Source organism: Pelodiscus sinensis, chromosome 16 (genome assembly GCF_049634645.1).
Source record: "Pelodiscus sinensis isolate JC-2024 chromosome 16, ASM4963464v1, whole genome shotgun sequence".
NCBI lineage: Eukaryota > Metazoa > Chordata > Testudines > Trionychidae > Pelodiscus > Pelodiscus sinensis.
In genome coordinates, this window is record NC_134726.1 from 34,471,500 (window position 1) to 34,491,385 (window position 19,886).

A 19,886-nucleotide genomic window follows, 5' to 3' on the forward strand; every position below is an offset into this window, starting at 1 on the left:
CCCTGTGGTCTCTTAGCAGCCTGTGCTTTGGGCCTCGATCTGAGTGGGAAACGTGCGGGCCAACGGCAGTGTGCAAGATGGGGGTGGGGCTGCACGGTTGCAAAATCAGAGGCAGCGTGGCCTAGTGAGCAGCACGCTGGCCTGCGACCCGGAAAACGCGACTTCCGCTCCTCGCACAGCCACTGGCCTGTGCAGTGAGCTTGGGCAAGACTTGGCGCTGCCTCGGTTTCCCCATCCGCAAATCAGGGATAAGAGGACTGCCCTCCTTTGTGAGGTCCTCAGAGATCTACAGGGGAACAGTGCTATGTGAGCACTAGGGATTACTGCTCTTACAACAACTCAGCCTAAGATTCATGAGTGAAGTGGCCCACAAGGGCAGGCTGAGAAAATCTCTGCATGCTCTTCAGTGTCCAGACTATTCCCCCAGACTCCATCACTGAGCTCCTGGAATCATAGAACCATAGAGCTGGAAGAGACTTCAGGAGTCATCAAGTCCAGCCCCCTGCCCAAGGCAGGACCAATCCCAACTCAATCAACCCAGCCAGGGCTTTGTCAAACCGAGACTTAAACACCTCTCGGGACGGAGACTCCACCCGCTCCCTAGGGACCCCATAAACTCCTGTTTGATCGCGGTTATTCTGTGACTCTGGTTTGTCACGCCAAAGATTCCACTGGGGTTTTCCGTCGTCTTCACGGCACCCACCGGGGCAGGGCCGGCACAGGCGACGCCACCAAAGCCCGCATGCCAAGGCAACCAGAGCCAGCCAAACGCCGGCAGCGCCACCAGCGGAAAGAGCTGAATCTGCCTGACCCCGCAGCAATGAGATTGAGATGGGGATTCACAGCCTCCCTTGGGAGCCTGGTCCGTAGGCCTCCTGTATAAGGGTGTGGGTAAGAGAGGGGCCATGGGCCAGGGCACAGAACCCTGACCTGCGGGGCAGGGCACCCGGGCTGGGGTAGTTCCCAGTTCTATCCCTGTCCTATTGCGCCCGACCGCGGCTAATCCCTTCCTAGCTGCTTCCCTTCCCACGCCACATGCTGTTTGCCCAGGCAGTAAATGACCTTGGCCAGGCCGCGGCAGCCAGCCAGAAATCGAACGGTGGGAACAGGAGAAGAGAGCAATGAACCCCACAGGGGCTCAACTCCCTATGGGCCCTTTCCAGAGTTTTCCCACAGACTCCTCTGGGCTTTGGATCGGGCCGTGGGGGCGTGAGCCGGGCCCTCCCCAAAGCTGAGATCAGGGATCTTCACAAGCAGCTTCGCCAGAGTAAGTCCTGCCACAACACTCCGCGCCCTCCTCCCGGTCAGAAGGGGAGGCCCGACTCAGCTCTGACATTCTCCCCGCCAGGCACAACCCAAGCAAAGAAACAAAAGCCCTCTCAATGACTCAAGCTCTGCCCCGGGCAGGCTGGGAAGGCAGACGGGAAGCGCTGGAATCAGAGACAGGAGACCACAGGTTGCTGTGATGTCTCCAGGGCTGCAATCCAGATAAGCAGCTGGATAAGGGGATTGTAGAGGGAGGGCTGGCGGGGAAGTTCATCCCCCTTCCATCCTGCTGGGCTGATAAATGAATCCAGACATTTCTGCTCTGTGAAACCCATGTCCTGTGTGTGGTTCAGGACAGAGGGGGGCCGGAGAGAGGGGAAGAGCCCCAATCTGAGCATTTTGGGCACAGGGCGCTTGCACATTTCTGCTTTCCTCTGACATGCAGCCCGGGCAGGTTTGCAGGGCTGGGCGGGCAGCGCCTGGGAGCCGTTGCTTTCATTAGCACCCAGAGCCTCCCGAAACGCGTAATTCAAGATCTGCAGCAGAAGACGCTGGCTGGCTGGAAAGTCCATAGCTCATTCTCCCTCTGCCCGTAAGGGGAACGGCCACGCCAGGGTGCAGACGGATCTGAACCCCGAACAGCCCGGGGATCAGACTATGGGTTGGGAGACAGGGCGTAGAACCCAGCGTTCAGCTGGGCCTTACACGGGACAGAGACTCACCTGTTTGCACAGCACTCAGCCCATTGGGGCTCGGAGCTGACAGGGGCTGTCATTTTAAAGCGGGGGGAGGGGAAGGGCACTGATCCACAGAAGAACCAGTCGAGGGCCGCACACAAGTGAGAAGCAAAAAAAAGCCCAAACCCCTCACTGACGTGGCCCCCAGCCAAGAAGGAGACAGTCCCTCCCCACAGGCCCCTCGCCCACTAGAGTCTAGAGCAGTGTTTTTCATAAAATGCCCCTTTTTTTGGTATAAAATACCCCTTTTTCAAAAAAAAAAAGTACCCCCAAGAGCTACAGTTTTCAGACACAACATTTTTTTCTACCACTGCCACACATTTGTTTAAACAACGTAATCGTCGCCAGGCCGGCGCTAACATTATTGGGCGTAAAAAGTACAAACAGAATAAAGCACCGTACAACGCAAAACAACAATTCCGTTTTCTCCAAGATTCAGTTGGGTTGACGTGCCCCCCAGACGTCTCTCGAGGACCCCTGAGGGTACGTGGGCCACTGGTTGAGAAATGCTGGGCGAGAGGGGCCCAGCCCACTAGATCTTGTGTGCTCCAGCCTTGTGGTGAGGCTGTGGAGGGGTGTGGTGCCCGTACGGGTTCCCTGGAGCTGGCGGTGGGGCCCTGAGCCTTGGGGGCCGGATCCAGGCGAGCCGAGGGCCGCATCCGGCCCCCGGGCCTGAGATTCCCCACCCCTGTTTTAAAGGCTGACGGACCCAGCTTCACCCTCCGGAGATGTGTGCGGGACCACAGCACGTCCGAGCCCGGAGCGGCTGCCCACACAAGCTGGGTGGCTGACTCTCCAGGGACCGGCAGCGCTCGGCTCTGGGAGCTACCCTGCCCGGCTGCCTGGCGTGGTTGGAGGTGGCACACAGCGCTCCGTTGGCGCAGCGATCAGATCCGATCGCGTGTGGCAGATGCTGCGTCTCCCCCTGCCGGGGCCGGCGCCTGCGTGGGAGGCTCTGGGGCTGAGGGACAGGCCGGCAGCCAGGGCGGGGACACGTTGCCGGAGCAAAAACTAAACACGCTGAGAGCTGGGCCAGCTGGAGTGTGATAAAGCGAGACGCGCCCACGCTGTCCCCTAGAGCAGGGCCTAAGCTGTCCCTTGGAGTCCAGGCCCCTGCTCTAACCACTCAGCCACACTGCCTAGTGGGGAGACAGCCCCTCTGGTTCCCTGCAGGGGATGCCTTACGCCCCCCCCCCCCAGCCCACCACAGGGCCTCTAGGCCTGCAGGAACAGAGCGGCTGAACTGATGTAAGTCTGGCTAAGGTCTGGGGCCGGACACCTGCTCCCTGTCGGATTCAGGCCAGAAGCCCCCGGGAGAGAGGGGGGGCGTGTTACCAACACACACAGGAGCAAGAAACACTCTGCTCCCTGCTCCCGGGCCAAGGAGGAGCTGAGACTAGGGAGGTAAAATCTCGTGGAATCAGTGCATTGGTGAAACGTTACGTTTAACCGGGGAACCACTTCACCCGGACCCCCCGGCCCTCTGCCTGTGCCGGGCCCAAGCTGCGGGCGGGGGGCTGCTCCAGCCTGGCCAGGTGGTGGGATAACCGGTTACCGGTAAGCATCACCCGGTGAGCCAGTTACCTCCCTGGCTGACACACGAGGGCAGTGGAGGAGAGCCACCCTGTGGCTCTGCTGAGCCACTGCCAGCGACCCAGCTGGCTGGCTCCGGCATGGGGGCGGCGTGCCAGCGAGGCGGTCGGTCTGGCCCCACCTGCTGTTACGGTGAGTGTGCCGGGCGAGCCGGGGTGCTTTCCCCTCCTGCTGTGGCATGGCCAGGGTGGCCACCCTCATGCTCCCGGGCACAGGGACAGGAAGGATTCATCTCCCTCCCCGCTCCCCTTCTACCGGAGCAGAACTAGCTCCTTGCTGGGCTGCCTTAGAGAGGCGCCGGGTGCCCCCGATGGGCTAGCTCTGTGGCTGAGTCACAGCGCCGCTCCCCTGTGCCGTTAGGCAGGCTCTGCTCTCAGAGGGACAGGCCCAGCGCGGGCACCAGGGGCTGGGCACGCTTTGCCCAGGGGCCCCCTGAAAGCAGCAGCTTTGCATGGGGGAGCAGAGGGCTGGGTACCCCCGAGGTGAGTGCCTCTTTCTCCTGGCCACACTCCCACCCCGGAGCCCCTCTCGGCTCAGAGACCACGGGGCTGAGTGGCTCCGTGTCTGCAGCAGGGCGAGCTGGTCGACGCGGGGGACAAACGTCGCAGGGGGGGACGTGCAGCCCGCAGTAGGGGCACCGCACTGCAGTGCTCTGGGGGAGGCCCAGCATGGAGCGGCTGAACCAGAGCCCGGGGTGGGGGGAGGCGTTTGCTCCCTCGGAAGCATCCCTCTGTAGATCTGGTTAGTCTGCCCCAGGGCCCAGCCGGGTACCTACAGTGGCACCAGCCCTGCTTTGGCTGGGCCACGGCCGCTGGGAATGAAGCTGCCCGCCTGACTGTCAGCAGCCCTTCCACTCAGCTCACCCCATAGGCTCTAATCTTTGCACTGGCTCCAGCTGGCCAGGCGGGTCAGTGTCCTGACAGGCAAAGCCCGGGGGAGTGGCCATCGCTCCCTCCATGCTTGTGACTTCCCCCGGCTCCACTGAGACAAGGCTCTTGTGCGTGGGCCCTTCCCCAGGAGCCGGACCTCTGGAACTCACTGCCACATGAGCTAAGGATCGCCACCGGCAACGCCCCTCCCTCCCTGCACACGCATCCGCCCTCCATGCTGGCCTGCACACACACCGAGGTGCGAGACACTCCAGACTGGCTGGCCACAAAGAGCTGTAACCCCCGCGCCCCCCTCTGGGGGGCGGGGATCCCGGAACCCCTCCATGGGGTGTCACGCCCACGAGCTCAATGTCTGGCAGCCCTGAGGCTACATCTACATGGCGGTTATTTTCGGCAGAAGATATGCAAATAGAGTGCTCATTAGCAGATCCCACGCTTTCATTTGCATATCCTCTTCCGATCCTTATTCCTCAAAAAATGAGGTTTTCAGGATCTTGCACAAAAGGGTTTTTTCCCGACAAGTGGCCTCATCTACACTGGGCTTTTTAACGGCAAACCGCTTCCGCAAAAATGATCGGAAGAGAATATGCAAATAAGGCTACGTCTTCACTGAGAGACTCCCCCCCCCACCCCGGCATAAAATAAGCTAACGAGGGACTCATTAGCATAAGACACAATCTCATTTGCATATTTTCTGCCGATCTGTTTTTGCACAAAATCAAGCAGTGTGGACGTTTCCTTTTTGTGCAAGATCGGTGTTCCTCCTTTTTTGAGGTATAAGGATCATGTGCAAATGGGGGGTTTTGTGCAAAACGGAAACCCCCACACGGCTGCTTTTTGCGCAGAAACCCCGCGCACAAAAAACAATGGCAGAAAATATGCTAATGATGTTGCGACTTATGCTAATGAGTTCCTCCTTAGCATATTTTCTGCCCAAAAAACTTGTAGTGTAAACGTAGTCTGAGCACCCCGCTGCCTCACATCGGGGCTTTGCCCTGCAACCTTCCTGGGGCCCAGCGCAGAGCGTCCCCTGGCGCAGCTGGTTCAAGCCCCCACTGCTCACACCAGCGGCGCAAAGCCAGTGGCAAGGACTCCGCTGCCAGGCAGGCTGCTAGCCACCCGCCGGGCTGTGCCAAGGGGAGCCATCAGCTGCAGCTGGGCACTGGCACCATTGCGGGCCGGCCCCTGGTGCTACTCTTGGCCCCCAGAATCGCACCTCTCTGCACTGGAGCATGTTGTTTGTCTGCGCAGTGCCACAGCTGTCCCCTCCCCTCCCCCCTGCACACCATGGCCATGGTGCCTGTCTCCTGGGGGAGCCTGGGCAACTGGCTAAAATTGAACTAATTAACACTAACGAAGGATGTTTGTCAAGCAGCAGTGAGAGCCCCCTGCAATAGGGCCGTATGGGCAAAAGGCTGGGATGTCCTGGTGTGGGGTGTGTGTACATGCACACAGGTTCTACTGCCCTCTACTGGGTAGACACAGAACTGCACTCTGCTCTGTCATAAGCCCCGTACTGCTAGCAGCTACTGGGGGGTCGCAGAAGGTGGGAGATGATGATTTTAAGCAGGAAGCCCCGAGTCGATTGCCCGCTGCTGCCGTGAATGGTGAGTAGTGGTGCGACTCAGCCCAGGGAAACCAGGGATTTCTTTATGGTGTTCTGGTCTGGCTCAGGATGCCCTTACCGGGGAAAGGCTGCCCGAGAACCAGAAACTCTCCTGGCCAGATAAACCTGTGGCAGCTGCTAGTGCCGGTGGCAGTGAACAGTGTGGCAGGATGGAGGTGGAGGGCAGATGTGCTTCTGGCCACAGCTGGGGCGGGGCAGAGCCTCTTCCAGACAGCTCTGGGAGCTCAGCAGAGTGCCCGTTCAGATGTGGGTTGAGGCCTAACCAAGGGTTTGAGAGGATTGGCTTTTCGCTCAGCCTGATTCACCCATTGCTGACTGTTAGGAGCTTTCCATCCTGGGGGACCCCAGAGTGCTGTCCAGGCTGCAGTCAGTATACCCGGCTCACTCACCCCCTCCCCTTGAATGCAGCTACCTCTGGGGTGGGGTGCAGCTGCTGCTCGACGGTGCACAGCAACGCTCCACTACCACACAGCACAGGAAGCCACAAAGAGTGCTGCGCCCAGGTGAAGCAGCGGGGGAGGGGAAGGGGCGGGGGAGGGAAGGAACTAACAGGAGGAAGTGAATTTTGCCCAAAAGGCTGGAGCCTGCCGCCTAGAACCTGTGCCGAGCGCTGGGCTGGCCCAGCCTGTGTGACCCTACAGGGCCAAGGCCCGGAGCAGAAGGCACGGACGAGCAGGGAGCTGTCAGGAAACGGGAGGAAACGGGAGGACCGAAGTTCTGCTGTGCAGCCGGGCTGGGAAAAGTCAGGGCGCTCGCTGCCCGTTCCCACACGCCCTGGGCAGGGAAAAGTCTTTGTGAGGCAAACGCAGGCTGGAATCTGGCATGGGACGGGCGCCGCTGCCTCGTCCACCCTGCCACGAGTTGATGAAGACGGGCACACGAGACAATGCCGGGCTCGCTGGAGCCTAGGAGAGCCAGCTACACCACCGTAAGGGAGTGGGTATCAGCTACAGTCCAGCAGTGGGGAAACTAAGGCCTGGGGGCTGGATGTGGTCCCCGGCTTGCCTGGATCCGGCCCCCGAGGCTCAGCCTCCCCCCTCCAGCACTGGGAAGCCCACAGTAGCACACCAGTCCCCTCCGCCCACCCGCTGCCCCACCTCGGGGCTGGCACTCACAAAATCTACTAAGCTGGGCCCCTTAGGCTCTGGTGAATGTGGGGAGTGTCTCTCCTCAGAGCCCCGTCAGTAGGGCTGGGTGTTGTTTTGCTTCTCACTTGTGTGCGGTCCCCGACTGATTTTTCTGTGGGTCAGTGGCCTCCGACCCAAAAAAGCCCCCCCCCCCCAATTTACATGCAGAGGGGCTGGCGGTGAAGGCTCTAGCAGGGACATCAACTAGAGACGTAAGTTACAGCCCCGCCTTTCATGGGCGGGGCCAATGGGCTCCCCCTAGTGTTCTGAGGTGCACACTGCATCTGCTCAATGTGACCCTGGTCCATCGGCATGAAACGCATCGGCGACAGGCCCGGCCCGGCGGGGATCCTGCCTGGGCCCTGCCGCAGGCCTGAGCCGGGAGCACAAGAGGAAGGAGCCAGCAACTTACTTCACGGAGATGGAGAATTCCCCCGGGGCGCTCTCGCTCTCGCGGATCAGGAAGGCTCCCAAGTGCTTGCGTTTCAAGAGGATCTCTTCGGCCAGGTGCCTGGAGATCCTTCCCGCGTACCACCTGGAAGGGGTCACACAAAGAACCAGCGCTGAGTGGGAGCAACGACACGGGCCAGACCCAGCCGGGGCCGGCAGGTGTGAGATGATGCTGGGCATTAGGTTGCATTGAAGAGGGAGGCCTCAGACTGGGCTGTGCAGAAAGACTTTAAGATCAACTTGTCAGCCAGCCCCTGCATAGCCTAGGGCAGAGGTTCTTCCCCGGTGACTCCTATCTGGAGCCTTGGGGAGCAGAGGCATGGACAAGTGACATGGTCGGTGGCAGGGCCAAGATTAGATTCCAAGTCTCCTGAGTCACCATTCAGTTCCATACCCACTAGGTCATGCTGCCTCTCAATGTCCTGGAGCTTAGGCACCCGCCAGAGCTGTGGCCACAAACTAGCGTAGAAGCTTTGCTCTAAAATGCAGCCCTCAGGAGATGGAATGGGACAGAGAGACGGAAAGACCTTCTTTCACCCCAGAGAGGGTCTCTTGTTCACCTGCCCCTGAAATGCAGCCACCTCTGGGGTGGAACACGCGTCCTGCACCGTGCGGGAAGTGCCAAAGAACTTCTCTGGTTGAGATAACGGGGGTGGGAGAGATGTTGGGATGGACGGTGTATAAAATGAGCCCAAGTACCTAAAAGGGTGGTACAAAGAGGAGGGAGAAAAATTGTTCTCCTTGGCCTCTGCGGACAGGACAAGAAGCAATGGGCTGAAACTGCAGCAAGGGAGGTTTAGGTTGGACATTAGGAAAAACTTCCTACCTGTCAGGGGGGTTAAACACTGGGATAAATTGCCTAGGGAGACTGCAGAATCTCCATCACTGGAGATTTTTAAGATCAGGCTAGACAGACACCTGTCAGGGATGGTCTCTAGACAGTGCTTGGTCTTGCCATGAGGGTAGGAGACTGGACTTGAGGATCTCTGATGGTCTCTTCAAGTCTTATGATTCTGAACACCCCTCCAAGCAGGGCCCTAAGACCCATATCTGACCGATTTGCATGTGGATGGCTGGGAGGTGGGGGGGGGCTTGGTCTCATACCTGGGTCATAGCCCAAGGTTAGTGTGCAGTGTAGACATATCCTTTGTCTTTCCTGCCTAGGGGCCTGTGAGCCAGCCCCCCATTTTCCCCACTGCTGTCTGAGCAGAGCAAGATGTTTGACTCCCCCTTTAGTTGTCCCCGTGATGGCAACATCCTTTCGATTGCCCTGCGCTAGGTCATCCTATTGACCTCAGGCCATGTCTTCAGTTTGTCCAGATCCTTTTGAATGATGACCCTGCCCTCCAAAGCACTCGCCACCCTTCCCAGTTTGGTATCATCTGCAAACTTAACAAGCGTCCTCTCTAAGCCTGTATCTAAAGCGTGGAAGATATTGAACAGAGCCGGCCCCAAACCAGGCAACTGCGGAACCCCACTTGTTACGCAGAGTTGAGAACCGTGAATAACTACTCTCTGAGAACGGTTATCCAGCCAGTTATACACCCACCTTACAGTAGCCCTATGTACATGGTATTTCCTTAGTTTATTGATAAGAAGGTCATGCGAGATCGTATCAAATGCTTTAAAGTCTAGCTAAGGAGGGGCGAAGGGCTGGTCTGAGGGCACACATTTGAACAGGAGAAGCTGGGGAGAGAAGCAGCAGGTGAGATGGGACCCGATAAAGCAGGAAATCAAGGGAGAGAAGGCATCCGGAGCTGACAGAGGGGGTGGGGCAGAGCAAAGTACTGGGTGGAACCCTGTGCTACTAGCTTTAAACCCACAGCTGGCTTGAGCCCTGCTGGTAGAGATGCGATGGCTGCCATCGGGCATGTGGGTGGACGGGAACCCCAGCAATTTTTTACAGGCAAATGTGCTGCTCACGGGTTAGTTTCACTTCTCTTTCTGGTCAGTTTCAGTCCCGGCTCAGGCGCTAAAACGGTCCCTGAGGTTGGGGCTGCAGACGTTGCGGAAGGGGTTAGAGCGAGACAAAAAGCCATTGTCCCATGGAATAAAAATAACTCTCCGATTCGGGCTGCGGGTTTGTGAATCCTGTGTTTGCTCCGTTCTTTTCCCCACCCTGCAAAGGGCTCCCGACCAGCCTGGGGGCGGCCTTGTGACTCAAACTCACAAAGGGGCTAGCAAGAGAAGGGACATCCACCCAGCTTTGGCTGGGCAAGCTGGCTCCCCCTGCGCTGGCCTGGGTCTGTCTGATTTTCTCTGGCAAAGGACCGTGCGCGGCCTGGACCGCAGCACTGAAACCCACACGCGAAATCCCTACGTCCCTCGTGGAGGCGTGATGGGGAGGACACGGGGACTTGGGGCTGGAGCAGCTGTGCCAAGTCGTCCTGCTTTCTCGACTGGTTCCCGTCCTTGCTCGGTCCTGCTGCCCTGCCAGACACCGGGGAGCCCGGCACAGAGAAAGGTCCTGTCAGGGGCCAATTTTGCTTCCATGAAACACTCCCATTGACCTCAGCGCCACTTGGGGTGGACACCACCAATGAGAATTAGTTGCCTAAACCCCTGGCTAACATATTCTACCACCACCTTTCCTCACATTCAGCACCCTATTGACATCAAGAGCTAAGTATGGGACACTTCCTGCCCACAAATTCGCACCAGGACTGTTATCGACAGGCCATTTGATTCCCCTCTCTCGCTTCTTATTCTGAGGGTCCCCTTTTTCTCCCCACTCAAGCGCATCCCCTCTGAGGAAAAACTTTAAAAACAGCAAAGAGTCCAGCAGCACCTTAGAGACTAACAACACAGGGGCTGTGTCTAGACTGGCAAGTTTTTCTGCAAAATCAGCTGCTTTTGCAGAAAAACTTGCCAGTTGTCTACACTGGCCGCTTGAATTTCCACAAGAACACTGACTTCCTACTGTCTGAAATCAGTGCTTCTTGCGGAAATACTATGCTGCTCCCGTTCGGGGAAAAGCCCTCTTGCGCAAATCATTTGCGCAAGAGGACCAGTGTAGACAGCACAGTACTGTTTTGCGCAAAAAAGCCCCGATGGCTAAAATGGCGATCGGGGCTTTTTTGCGCAAAAGCACGTCTAGATTGGCACAGACGCTTTTCCACAAAAAGTGCTTTTGCGGAAAAGTGTCCGTGCCAATCTAGACTCTCTTTTCCGCAAATGCTTTTAACGGAAAACTTTTCCGTTAAAAGCATTTGCGGAAAATCATGCCAGTCTAGACGTAGCCATGGAGATGGTACCATGCGCTTCCGTGAGCACAACCCACTTCTTCAGCTGACAGGAGTGTTGGAAGAAGTGGGTTTTGCCCACTCAAGCTCGTGATTCTCTATATTTTTGTTAGTTGCGAAGGTGCCACAGGACGACTTGTTTTTAAAGTTACGGATTAACACGGTTCCTCCCCCTCCCCCAAGACTTCTAAACTCCCGTGATGCTCTGGGGCCCTGTGCTTGGGCCAATTCAAGAGGAACAGAGTCCCCTGGGAGCCCCAGAGCTAACGCTCAACCTGCCGACCGAGGCACAGCGTCCTCGCTCACTGGCTCCTGCACACGATGTTTCCTCTCCGCTCCCCACAGACGGGGTGGTGCCGCTGGGCATCGCAGGCTGGCACGGCTTGAGCGCCAGAGAACACTGCAGGGCCCCATGTGCGGTGCGGAGTCCCGCAGCCCCAGTTACCCGCCTCCCGTGTGATGTCCCTCGCGGCCCTGCCCCTCTGCCGCACGGGAGAGGCTGGGCTCGCTCTCTGCGTAGGGCCTGCGAGTGGATCGGGTGCCCAATCGTGGGGATTTCGCAAGGCTGCGATTGTGCTCCTGGCTGAGAGAGACGAGCCGTGCAAGGCGGCTGTGCAGAAACGCCGACAGCCCCAGCCACATCCTGTCACCCGTCTCCCACGCGGAGCTTTGCGGCTGTTCTTTTCCTGAGGCAGCTGCTTTATCTGGGTGGCACATCCCCCAGGGCTGGCAAGGCAGAGGCCGGAGGGGTTCCCAGGGCCACTGTGAAGGCGGAGAGCAAGAGGCCACCCCATCTGGGAAGGGCTGCCCAGCAGTGTTTTGGGAGCTCTCCTTCAGCTCCTCGGCTCCTCCCACCCCTTGTCACTTGTGAACACTTGTGCACACGAGTGTTGGTGGGATGGGAAATCCTGGGGTCACGGGTGAAGGAGGTGCCAAAACCAGCCTTCCCGATTCCTTTACAGCAGGGGTGTGCAAACATTTTGGCCCGAGGGCGACATCAGGGTCTGGAAATTGTACGGTGGGCCATGAATGCTGAGGGAATTGGGGTGGGGCTAGAAGTGAAGAGTTCTGGGTGCGGGAGGGGGCTCTGGGTTGGAACAGAGGCATTTGGAGGACAGAAGGGGGCTCTGGGCTGGGATTGAAGGGTTCTGAGAACAGGAGGCAGATCAGGGCTAGGGCTGTCGCTTGGAAGGTGGTCAAGCTCTGGGCAGCTGCTGGAAACAGCAGCATCGTTCCCGCTCCAGCTCCTATGCGGAGATGCAGCCGCATGGCTCTGTGCATTGCCCCTGTCGGAAGGAGCCACCCCTGCAGCTCCCATTGGCCATGGTTCCCAGCCAATGGGAGCTGCCAAGGCAGCGCTTGGGGCGGGGCTCTCTGGCTGCCCATACACATAGGAGCCGGAGGGGGCCCATGCTGCTGCTTCCAGGAGCTGCATGGGCCTCTGGCATGTGCAGAGCAAGGCAAACACCAGACCCTGCTCCCCGGCAGGAGCTCGGGGGCTGGATTAAAATGGCTTCCGGGCTGGATGCAGCCTGGGGGCCTCCGTTTTCCCGCCCCTGCTTTACAGCATTCCAGACACCCAACCAGGGGGCAGAAATGACACCATGTGACACAGGCGTCCAATCCCGTGCCTTAGATGGGGATGACGTGATAGAGCGCCCCCAGCCCCACCACCCGTTGGTCGGTTGTTCGTGGAGCACAGGGAGCCATTGGCACGGGCGTGAAAGGCCAGGCCTGGGCACAAATGCTTGGCAAGCAGGAAAAGGGGCTTTAAAGCCTTCAGATAAACCATCCAACCGGATGGGCTGAACAGTTGAGAGGAAACGGCCTCTGGGCCAGAGCCGAGGGATCAAGGCTGAACACACTGGGGCAGCTGGGGGCAGAGGTGCTGCGCCCCTGAGTCCCAGCAGCTGCCAGGGGCCTGAGCAGCCCTGGGCACAAAATAGAGTGGCCCCAAGGTGGCTGCAGTTTGTGCCAGCGGATAAGTGCTCCCAGAGAGCTGCTCCTCTGGTCAGAATCACCGGAGTGCTCCGTGCTCTCGGCTGGTCCCCGCCTGAAGGCCAGTGAGAGCCAGAAGCAGCTGCACCAGCTCAGCCCTGCACCAGCTCAGAATTGGCCATAACTTGGGGTAGCCTCCACAAACCCCTTAGGGCAGCTTTCCACCCTCTTTGTGGGTCTGGCTCCAACCACAGACCTGAAAATGCTTGATGGACAAGAGTGTCATTAGTCCTGGATTAAAATGGGGGAGGCGAAAGACCATAGAGGTAAGTGACTGGCTTGGTCCATGCCTCAGTTTTCCCGTCTGTGAAATGGGCTCATGAGTTACTTCCTAGGCTTGGTGGGTCACAGCTGATGGAAGAGACCATGTACAGAAGTACCGAATCCTATTGCACATTATTTTGGGGGGGGGGGCAGAGAATATCGTAATTACATGTTGCACCCAGCTGCAGCCTTCTGACGCAGGCCTGGCTTGGTGCCCCAGCGAGATGGAAGCTCAGAAAGGTACTTACGGGTGTGGCTTGACTTTGATGTAATTCTTTGGGATGAAGCCTTCGGAGCCGTAGAGCTCGGCCTTATACCAGTTCTGGTCATCTTCCATATTCAGGATCTAAGGGCATACGAGAAGAGAAAGGGCAGTTGGCCTATTGATTGCACCCTGAGCTATTTCAAACAGAGACCCTCTCCCTGCTGTCCCGGGTCCCAGTGCCAGGATTCGAATGGGGTCAGGATTCGAGCCAGCCCAGAACAGAACATTTTTTCATGGAAAAATGGGGTTTTGTGGAAAACAGCATTTTGGGTTTCATGCAACAATAATCTGATGAGTTGTTAGTTAGTTAGTTAGTTAGTTAGTTTGTTTGTCTGTTTGTCTGTTTGTTGCAAGTAGCTCCTGTTCCTGCCTTTAAACTAGATTTGACTTACATTTTGGAACTAAATTCCCCTGGCTTTTGGGGTGTTCCAGATCCTGATCCAAATTTTTCCAGTTGGTTCCTAGTTCTAGGGGGGGGCGGAATGCAGACAGCAATTTCTGGGCTACTGCCCAGGCCGATAGGAGCTGAGGAAACATGATGGGCAGTCATCATGAGCACAGATTTGGGATTTTTAGGAAGCCTGTGCAAATTGCCAACCTGGCCCTTTAAAATCTGTCCTATTGGTAGGAGGAGTCCGTTTTGCCTTTTCTTCCCCACAAGAACTCAGTGTTATTCAATGGCATGCCCCCTGCAGGGCAGGAAATCCCTTGGAAGAGAGGAAGGATTTTTAAAGGTCCAAGATAACAAGATACAAATTGCCAGTGAAGCAAAATGTGAACAAGAGACAGGCACAAGTGCCCACTAGGGGTGTAAAATCCCATTTAATTGGTTAACCAGTTAACTAGTATGTTTAACCAGTTAACCGATTAAAGGGAGAGAGGGGGGACCGCTCCAACCTAGCTCTGGCTGGCTGGAGAAGCCCATGTCTGTGGTGGGGGGGGCCACACCAGGCCCGCCATAGACAGGGGCTGCCCCTGCCTGCTCCAGCCCCTACTGGTTAACCAGAACTGGTAAGCCGGTTACCCAGTTAACTAGTTAACCATTCACATCCCTAGTGCCCACCGGGTCCAGCTGCTCTTCGCTGGCAGCTCACATGAGAGACAGAACTTCACACAGGCACCTGCTTTCAGTCCTACAGAAAGCTAACGAGACGGTTCTGCAGAGGGACCGACGAGGCCTCTCTATTGTATAATTAGAAGGGCCGAGGCCCAGTTCAGCTGTCACAGTATTTTCCAGTCCTCCTCCGCAGGGCAAGCTGTGTTCAGTGCAGCTGTTGCAAACAGGATCTGAAACCTTTCGCATCACACGGGGCATGTACCTGCTGCTGCTGCTGGCAGACTGGCTGCCTTGTCGTGGCTTTGCCACTGCGGGAAGGGATAGGGGCATGAACTCAGGGCCCCGTGGGTGTGAAGATGCAGGGTGTGAAGATCCGGAAGTCCTGGGCCTGATTGCTCAATTGGCAAGGCTGGATTAAAGCTATGAGGGGACCTATGGCGAATGGGTGGGAAGAGCCTAAGTACGAATTACATATTGCAAAGAAGTGTGACGCCGTCAGAGTTAGGTGCAAGTAACACCGTTCTTCGACTCAGCTCCTCAGACGCCCCGTTTTGTTTGCCTAGCATCAGCTGTTGCAAAGTCCTGAATTCTGTCGTCGTAGTCCAAGGCCCCGACCATTTCATGCCCAGTGCTCAAGAGGCACAAAGCACTGAGGCGTTCTCGAGTCATGGTAGGCGGGAGGACAGTTTGGACCCTTGTTACAAGAGAGAAGGAAGGTTTTCCACTGCTGTGAGTGATCATTAGTGACAAATACAGCTAATGCCGCTTCAGCATTTGGGATTCACACGGGATTCAGTGATAACTCGGTACGTCCAAATAGATACGCTTTGGTCCTCTTTTCTCTCTATACCTGAGAGGGACGTGAGTTCAGCAAACTTCCTCCAGGGCTTCTGCAGCCCCTTAAAACAAAAATGGGTTGGCCTATGGAGATGGGCTGAAAGAAATCGGTTGCATTCCAATAAGGAAAGAAATCGGTTGCATTCCAATACAGAAAAACACATACAAGGAACAAAGATGGATTTCTTTGGGGTTTGGTACAGTTCAGTAACAGGGCTCTGGAGAAACCAGAGGTGGGGCTAGCTGGTGGGGGAACAAAGCAGCTGGCATGGGGCATAGTAACTGTTTTTGGTAGGGTTGCCAGATAGTTTCACAAAAAGTACCGAACATGGAGGGGGGAAAATTGGTTGAGCAAAAAAAAAGCTACCGCACAAAAAAAAAAAAAAAAAAAAAGAGTCACAGCCTCTTTAAATCTCCATGCTCCTCCCACCCCCACCAGATGTGTCAGGGAAGAATGTCCCTTGTAGCCTTCCATCCAAGAAAAACAGAAAATACCGGACGTTTTACATGTCTGGTATTTTCTGTGTTTTTTTTACCGGACAGAAGCCGCAAATACCATACTGTCCAGGCCATACCAGACTACTGCCAACCCTACTTTTAGGGTCTGTCTGGGCATCCCACACTGTTAACCGGAGGCTACCTGGCCCAGGCAGGTGGCCCTGTCTGTGTCCCTGTAACATGGCCGGGGAGATACAGACCCAAGGGAACGGAAGCAACAGGCTGCCAGCTGAGCTGGGGAGCCACAGGAGGTTGCTTTCCCTTGGCTTTCCTGGTGGCAGGAGTGCTCCGGGCTCCAACAGGGGCCCTGGAGCTGCGGAGGTTGGGGAAACCGGGGTGGGGGGAAGGCGTCCACACCGCAGCTATTTCGAAATAGCGGTTTCGGAAGAGGCGTTCTTCCTCATGGAATGGGGTTTACAGAAGTCGCATTGTTATTCTGAAATAATGGTGCCGTGTAAACACCCCCCCAGTGGTTCTGCTCCTGGAACCCTGTCCCCCCCCTCCCGCTACCTGGCCTCAGCCCTGCCTGGTCAGGAGGCCGAAGCAATAGACAGGCCTAAGGCTATAGCCATGGGTGGCCAATAATGCAGGCAAGGGAAGGCACAGCCTTCCCAAAATTACCTACACGCCCGACTGCTGGGGAAAACGGGCTGGAGCTGAGGCCACAGCACGGCTGTCCCAGCCCTCCAGGTGGCCAGGAAGAATTGGGCTGCGGTGGGCGGAGCTTGGCTCCAGGGGCGGGGCCTTGGGCGGAAGGGGTGGGGTGGGGCAGGGCTTGCCTTCCCCAGCTGGGCTTTCCCTTGCTGCTCACGGCTAGAGCCTTCTTAGCCTAGTGGTTAAAGCAGTCCTGGGGGGAGGGGAGTGCTGGCCACGGCACTAGCTCTGGGCTCCCTCCCCACACGTGGAGGGTGGCTGATGGATTTCAGCTGTGACCCACAACTCCAGTGGGTTCCCTCCTGTCTCACTGCCCCCTTGCTGTCCCAGCCCTGGGCTCTCTCTACCCAGGGCTCAGCAGATGCCCCGCAAGCCCCCCGGCTAGAGAGGCACAGCTCTTCCCTGAACAGAGGCTGCTGCGGGGCGTTATGAGCTGCGGCAATTGGCTCGGTGGCTTTGGTCCTGATCCCACTGGCCATGTCTTCCAGCAGGGCTGGAGAGGCGAACGGGCATTTCAAACAGCCACGCACTGAGCATCGCGCAAAGGGAGGCAAGCCCCCAAGCCTGGCAGCAGCGCTCAGCCCTGCAGGCGGGTGCCAGGCCCGAAAGCGGATCCCCGGGTCTTTGGGGGCAGGCCCCAGGGTCCAGAAATGCTTCTGAGCGAGGCAAAGGGGTAGCACCTGGGAGAAGCCTCGTACGACCAAGGCGGTGCTGGAACGAACAGACCGGGCTGAGCTGTGGGTGGGACCAAGAGGCAGGATCTGGCCCGTTCTTTCTGGCTGGGGGCACCTGGCTTACGGCTGGGTGAGAGCCGGGTGAGTACAGCAGATCCAGCTGGCTCGGCGCCCCCCCGGTCTGTAGTGACCCCTTCCAGTAGGTCTGAGGAGCAGCATTCACAAGGGGCCCCGCTCCCTTTCCACGGGAGGCCTTGGGCTGGTCTGGGTCTGAGCGAGTCTCTCCAGGAAGCGGGTGCATCTGATCGTGGAGACATGGAGTGGGAAGGGGTCGGGGGGTAACTAGTCCAGCCCCCGCCACTAGAGCAAACTCACCCACCCTGAGCCGTGCAAAGTCGCACGTTGTGCCACCCTCCCTCGACAAATCCAGGGACTGGCCTTACAACGGAGCGTGTAAACGTCCTGAACATGGGGCTCTTGGCCTGCTGGCGGCTGTGCTCTTAGAACTCAGGTTTTCAGCTGTCTCAGCAGCCACCAATGCTGAACGCAAGCTGAGAGACGGCTGACCTCCGGGAGCTAGGGCTTAACGAGCAGCACCATGGCGCACGAGACTTGTGATACAAGCACAAGACGTGGCGCACGTTCCCAGGCACCGTTTCTTTCGCTTTCTCCTGCCGCGTTGGCGCTATTCCCGGTGGTGGGAATTCCCCTCGGACATGAGACATGTTGGCCGTGAGAATCACAGAACCACCAAGATTTCAGGCTGGAATGGCTCTTGACAGGTCATCTAGAGCAGTGTTTCTCAACCAGTGGTACGCGTACCCTTAGGGGTACTCGAGAAAAATCGGGGGGGGGGGGGGGCGGGGATACATCACCACAACTGAAATTTGGAGAAAAACGGAATGTTTGTTTTAAGTTTTACAGCGTTTTATTATTTTTGTACTTTTTACACCCAAAAATGTCATCGCCCATCCGGCTACGATTAAGTTCTTTAAACAAATGTGTTGCAACGGTAGAAAAAAATGTTCATCTGAAAACTGTAGATACTGGAGGGTTCTTATGATTTTTTTTTAAAAGGGGTATTTTATATAAAAAAGGTTGAGAAACACTAATCTAGCCCAGCTGTCTCAAACTCCGGCTTGTGGGCCATCCCCAACTGGAGCAGTTGAGCGATCTGGCCCAGGATTTCCGGCAGGCCAGGGGAGACCTGTCCGTTACCAGCCCCCCAAGCTCCACCCTTTCCTGCCATTGCCCCACCCCCTCTTTGGGGATCACTGGGGGGATGAGAGCGAGGGTGGCCTGGCACCGCATAACTTCTGGGACGGGTGCCATGGGGGGAGAGGGCGGGGCGATGGCAGGAAGGGGCGGGGCCTGGGTGCTGGTAACAGACAGGCTCCGCCCTCAGCTCAGTGGGAGTCCTGGTCTGGATTGTGCAATTGCTCTGGCTGGGGATTGCCTGCAGGACAAAGTGAACCTACATCGGCTCCAACGGGGCTTTGTCCAACCTGCTCTAAAAACCCTCCAGTACTGGGGATTCCACAGCCTCCCTGGGAAACCCATCTCCGAGCGCAACTTCCCCGAGAGCGCGAAAGCCTCTCTGCTCCCTAACCAAAATCCCCTTTGTGGCACGTTAAGCCTCTTCCTTCTCGTCCTGCCGCCAGTGGACATATCCCCAGCCTCTGTTTAACAGCGCTTCACGTGTGAGGACGGCTCTCCGGTCCCCCTTCGGTCTGCCTTCCTCCCGACGAAACAGGCCCGTGTTTCTAACCTTTTCCCATAGGTCGGGTTTCCTTTTCGTCAGTAACACTGGACTGAGACTCAGCCGCATTGCTAGTGCCCTGGTAGAGTCTGGGACAGGGGTCTGCTGTAGCGACTGTGGAGCAATTCCCTTCTGTCTAGCCGATTTTGCATCTTGTCTGGGTCTGTGGGTGGGGCAGGAAGGCAAAGGGGGGGGGGGACGCATTCCACTCTGGCCTCTGATTCATGCATCCGTGTCAAGAATGAGGCATTATTCTCAGAATCCAGGACTACGGGGGTGGAGCCTGGTTCACAGCCAACCGTGGGGCTTTCGAAGAAATTTACTGGATGGAGAAATTCTACCCTTCCTTCGGGCACGCCATCGCTATAGTGCCCAGTGGCTTGTTCCTTGCTGACGCGGCAGTGGCTTCAGCCCATTTGCACACATCCTAGCGAATTTAGCCCTCAGGATCCTGAGACGCTCGTGACAGCCATGGATTGAACCAAACATCGAACCGATGAACAATATTCCCACTCATCCAGGCACAGAATTTTTCCATCCATGTGTGGAATAACTTTGTTATGTGCGCCAAAGCATGTGTGAAAGTGCACCACCAGTAGAAACATAAACCTGGCTGTGGGTGCTCTGTTAATCAGCTGGGTGGCCTTGCAATCACTCCTGAGTTGCTGCACAAGCACACAGCTGACAGGGAACACTGCCTACCAGCGGTGCGGCCAAGGCCCCCAGAGCTGTGGAAGCCCCAACCTTGGGCTTCCATCGAGCTCTGCCTCTCAGTCCTCATCTGGAGTGAGCCGGCTGGTCTGGTGTTTAGCTCTCCTTGTGCTAATAATGGTGCCCAGCCTGTGTCGGGTTGGGGGTTGTGTACAAACGGGGACGAGGCTGAGAATTGCCGGACTCCTGTCAGCATTTGAACCCGAGACTCTACAAGGGGCAGGCTGGTGCCGTCTC

General features: G+C 57.2%; 1 protein-coding gene across 2 annotated transcripts in view; it reads right to left on the minus strand.

Annotated features, from left to right (window-relative positions):
- GRAP (GRB2 related adaptor protein) overlaps positions 1-19,886 on the minus strand; it is a 43,887-nt gene that overhangs the window by 15,948 nt on the left and 8,053 nt on the right. For both annotated transcript variants that reach the window (XM_075899783.1, XM_014569761.3), the window contains exons 2-3: positions 13,443-13,540; positions 7,653-7,775 (exon numbers count right to left, since the gene is read on the minus strand). In XM_075899783.1, coding sequence (XP_075755898.1) covers positions 7,653-7,775; positions 13,443-13,540 — 221 coding nt within the window. The remainder of the gene's footprint in view (positions 1-7,652; positions 7,776-13,442; positions 13,541-19,886) is intronic.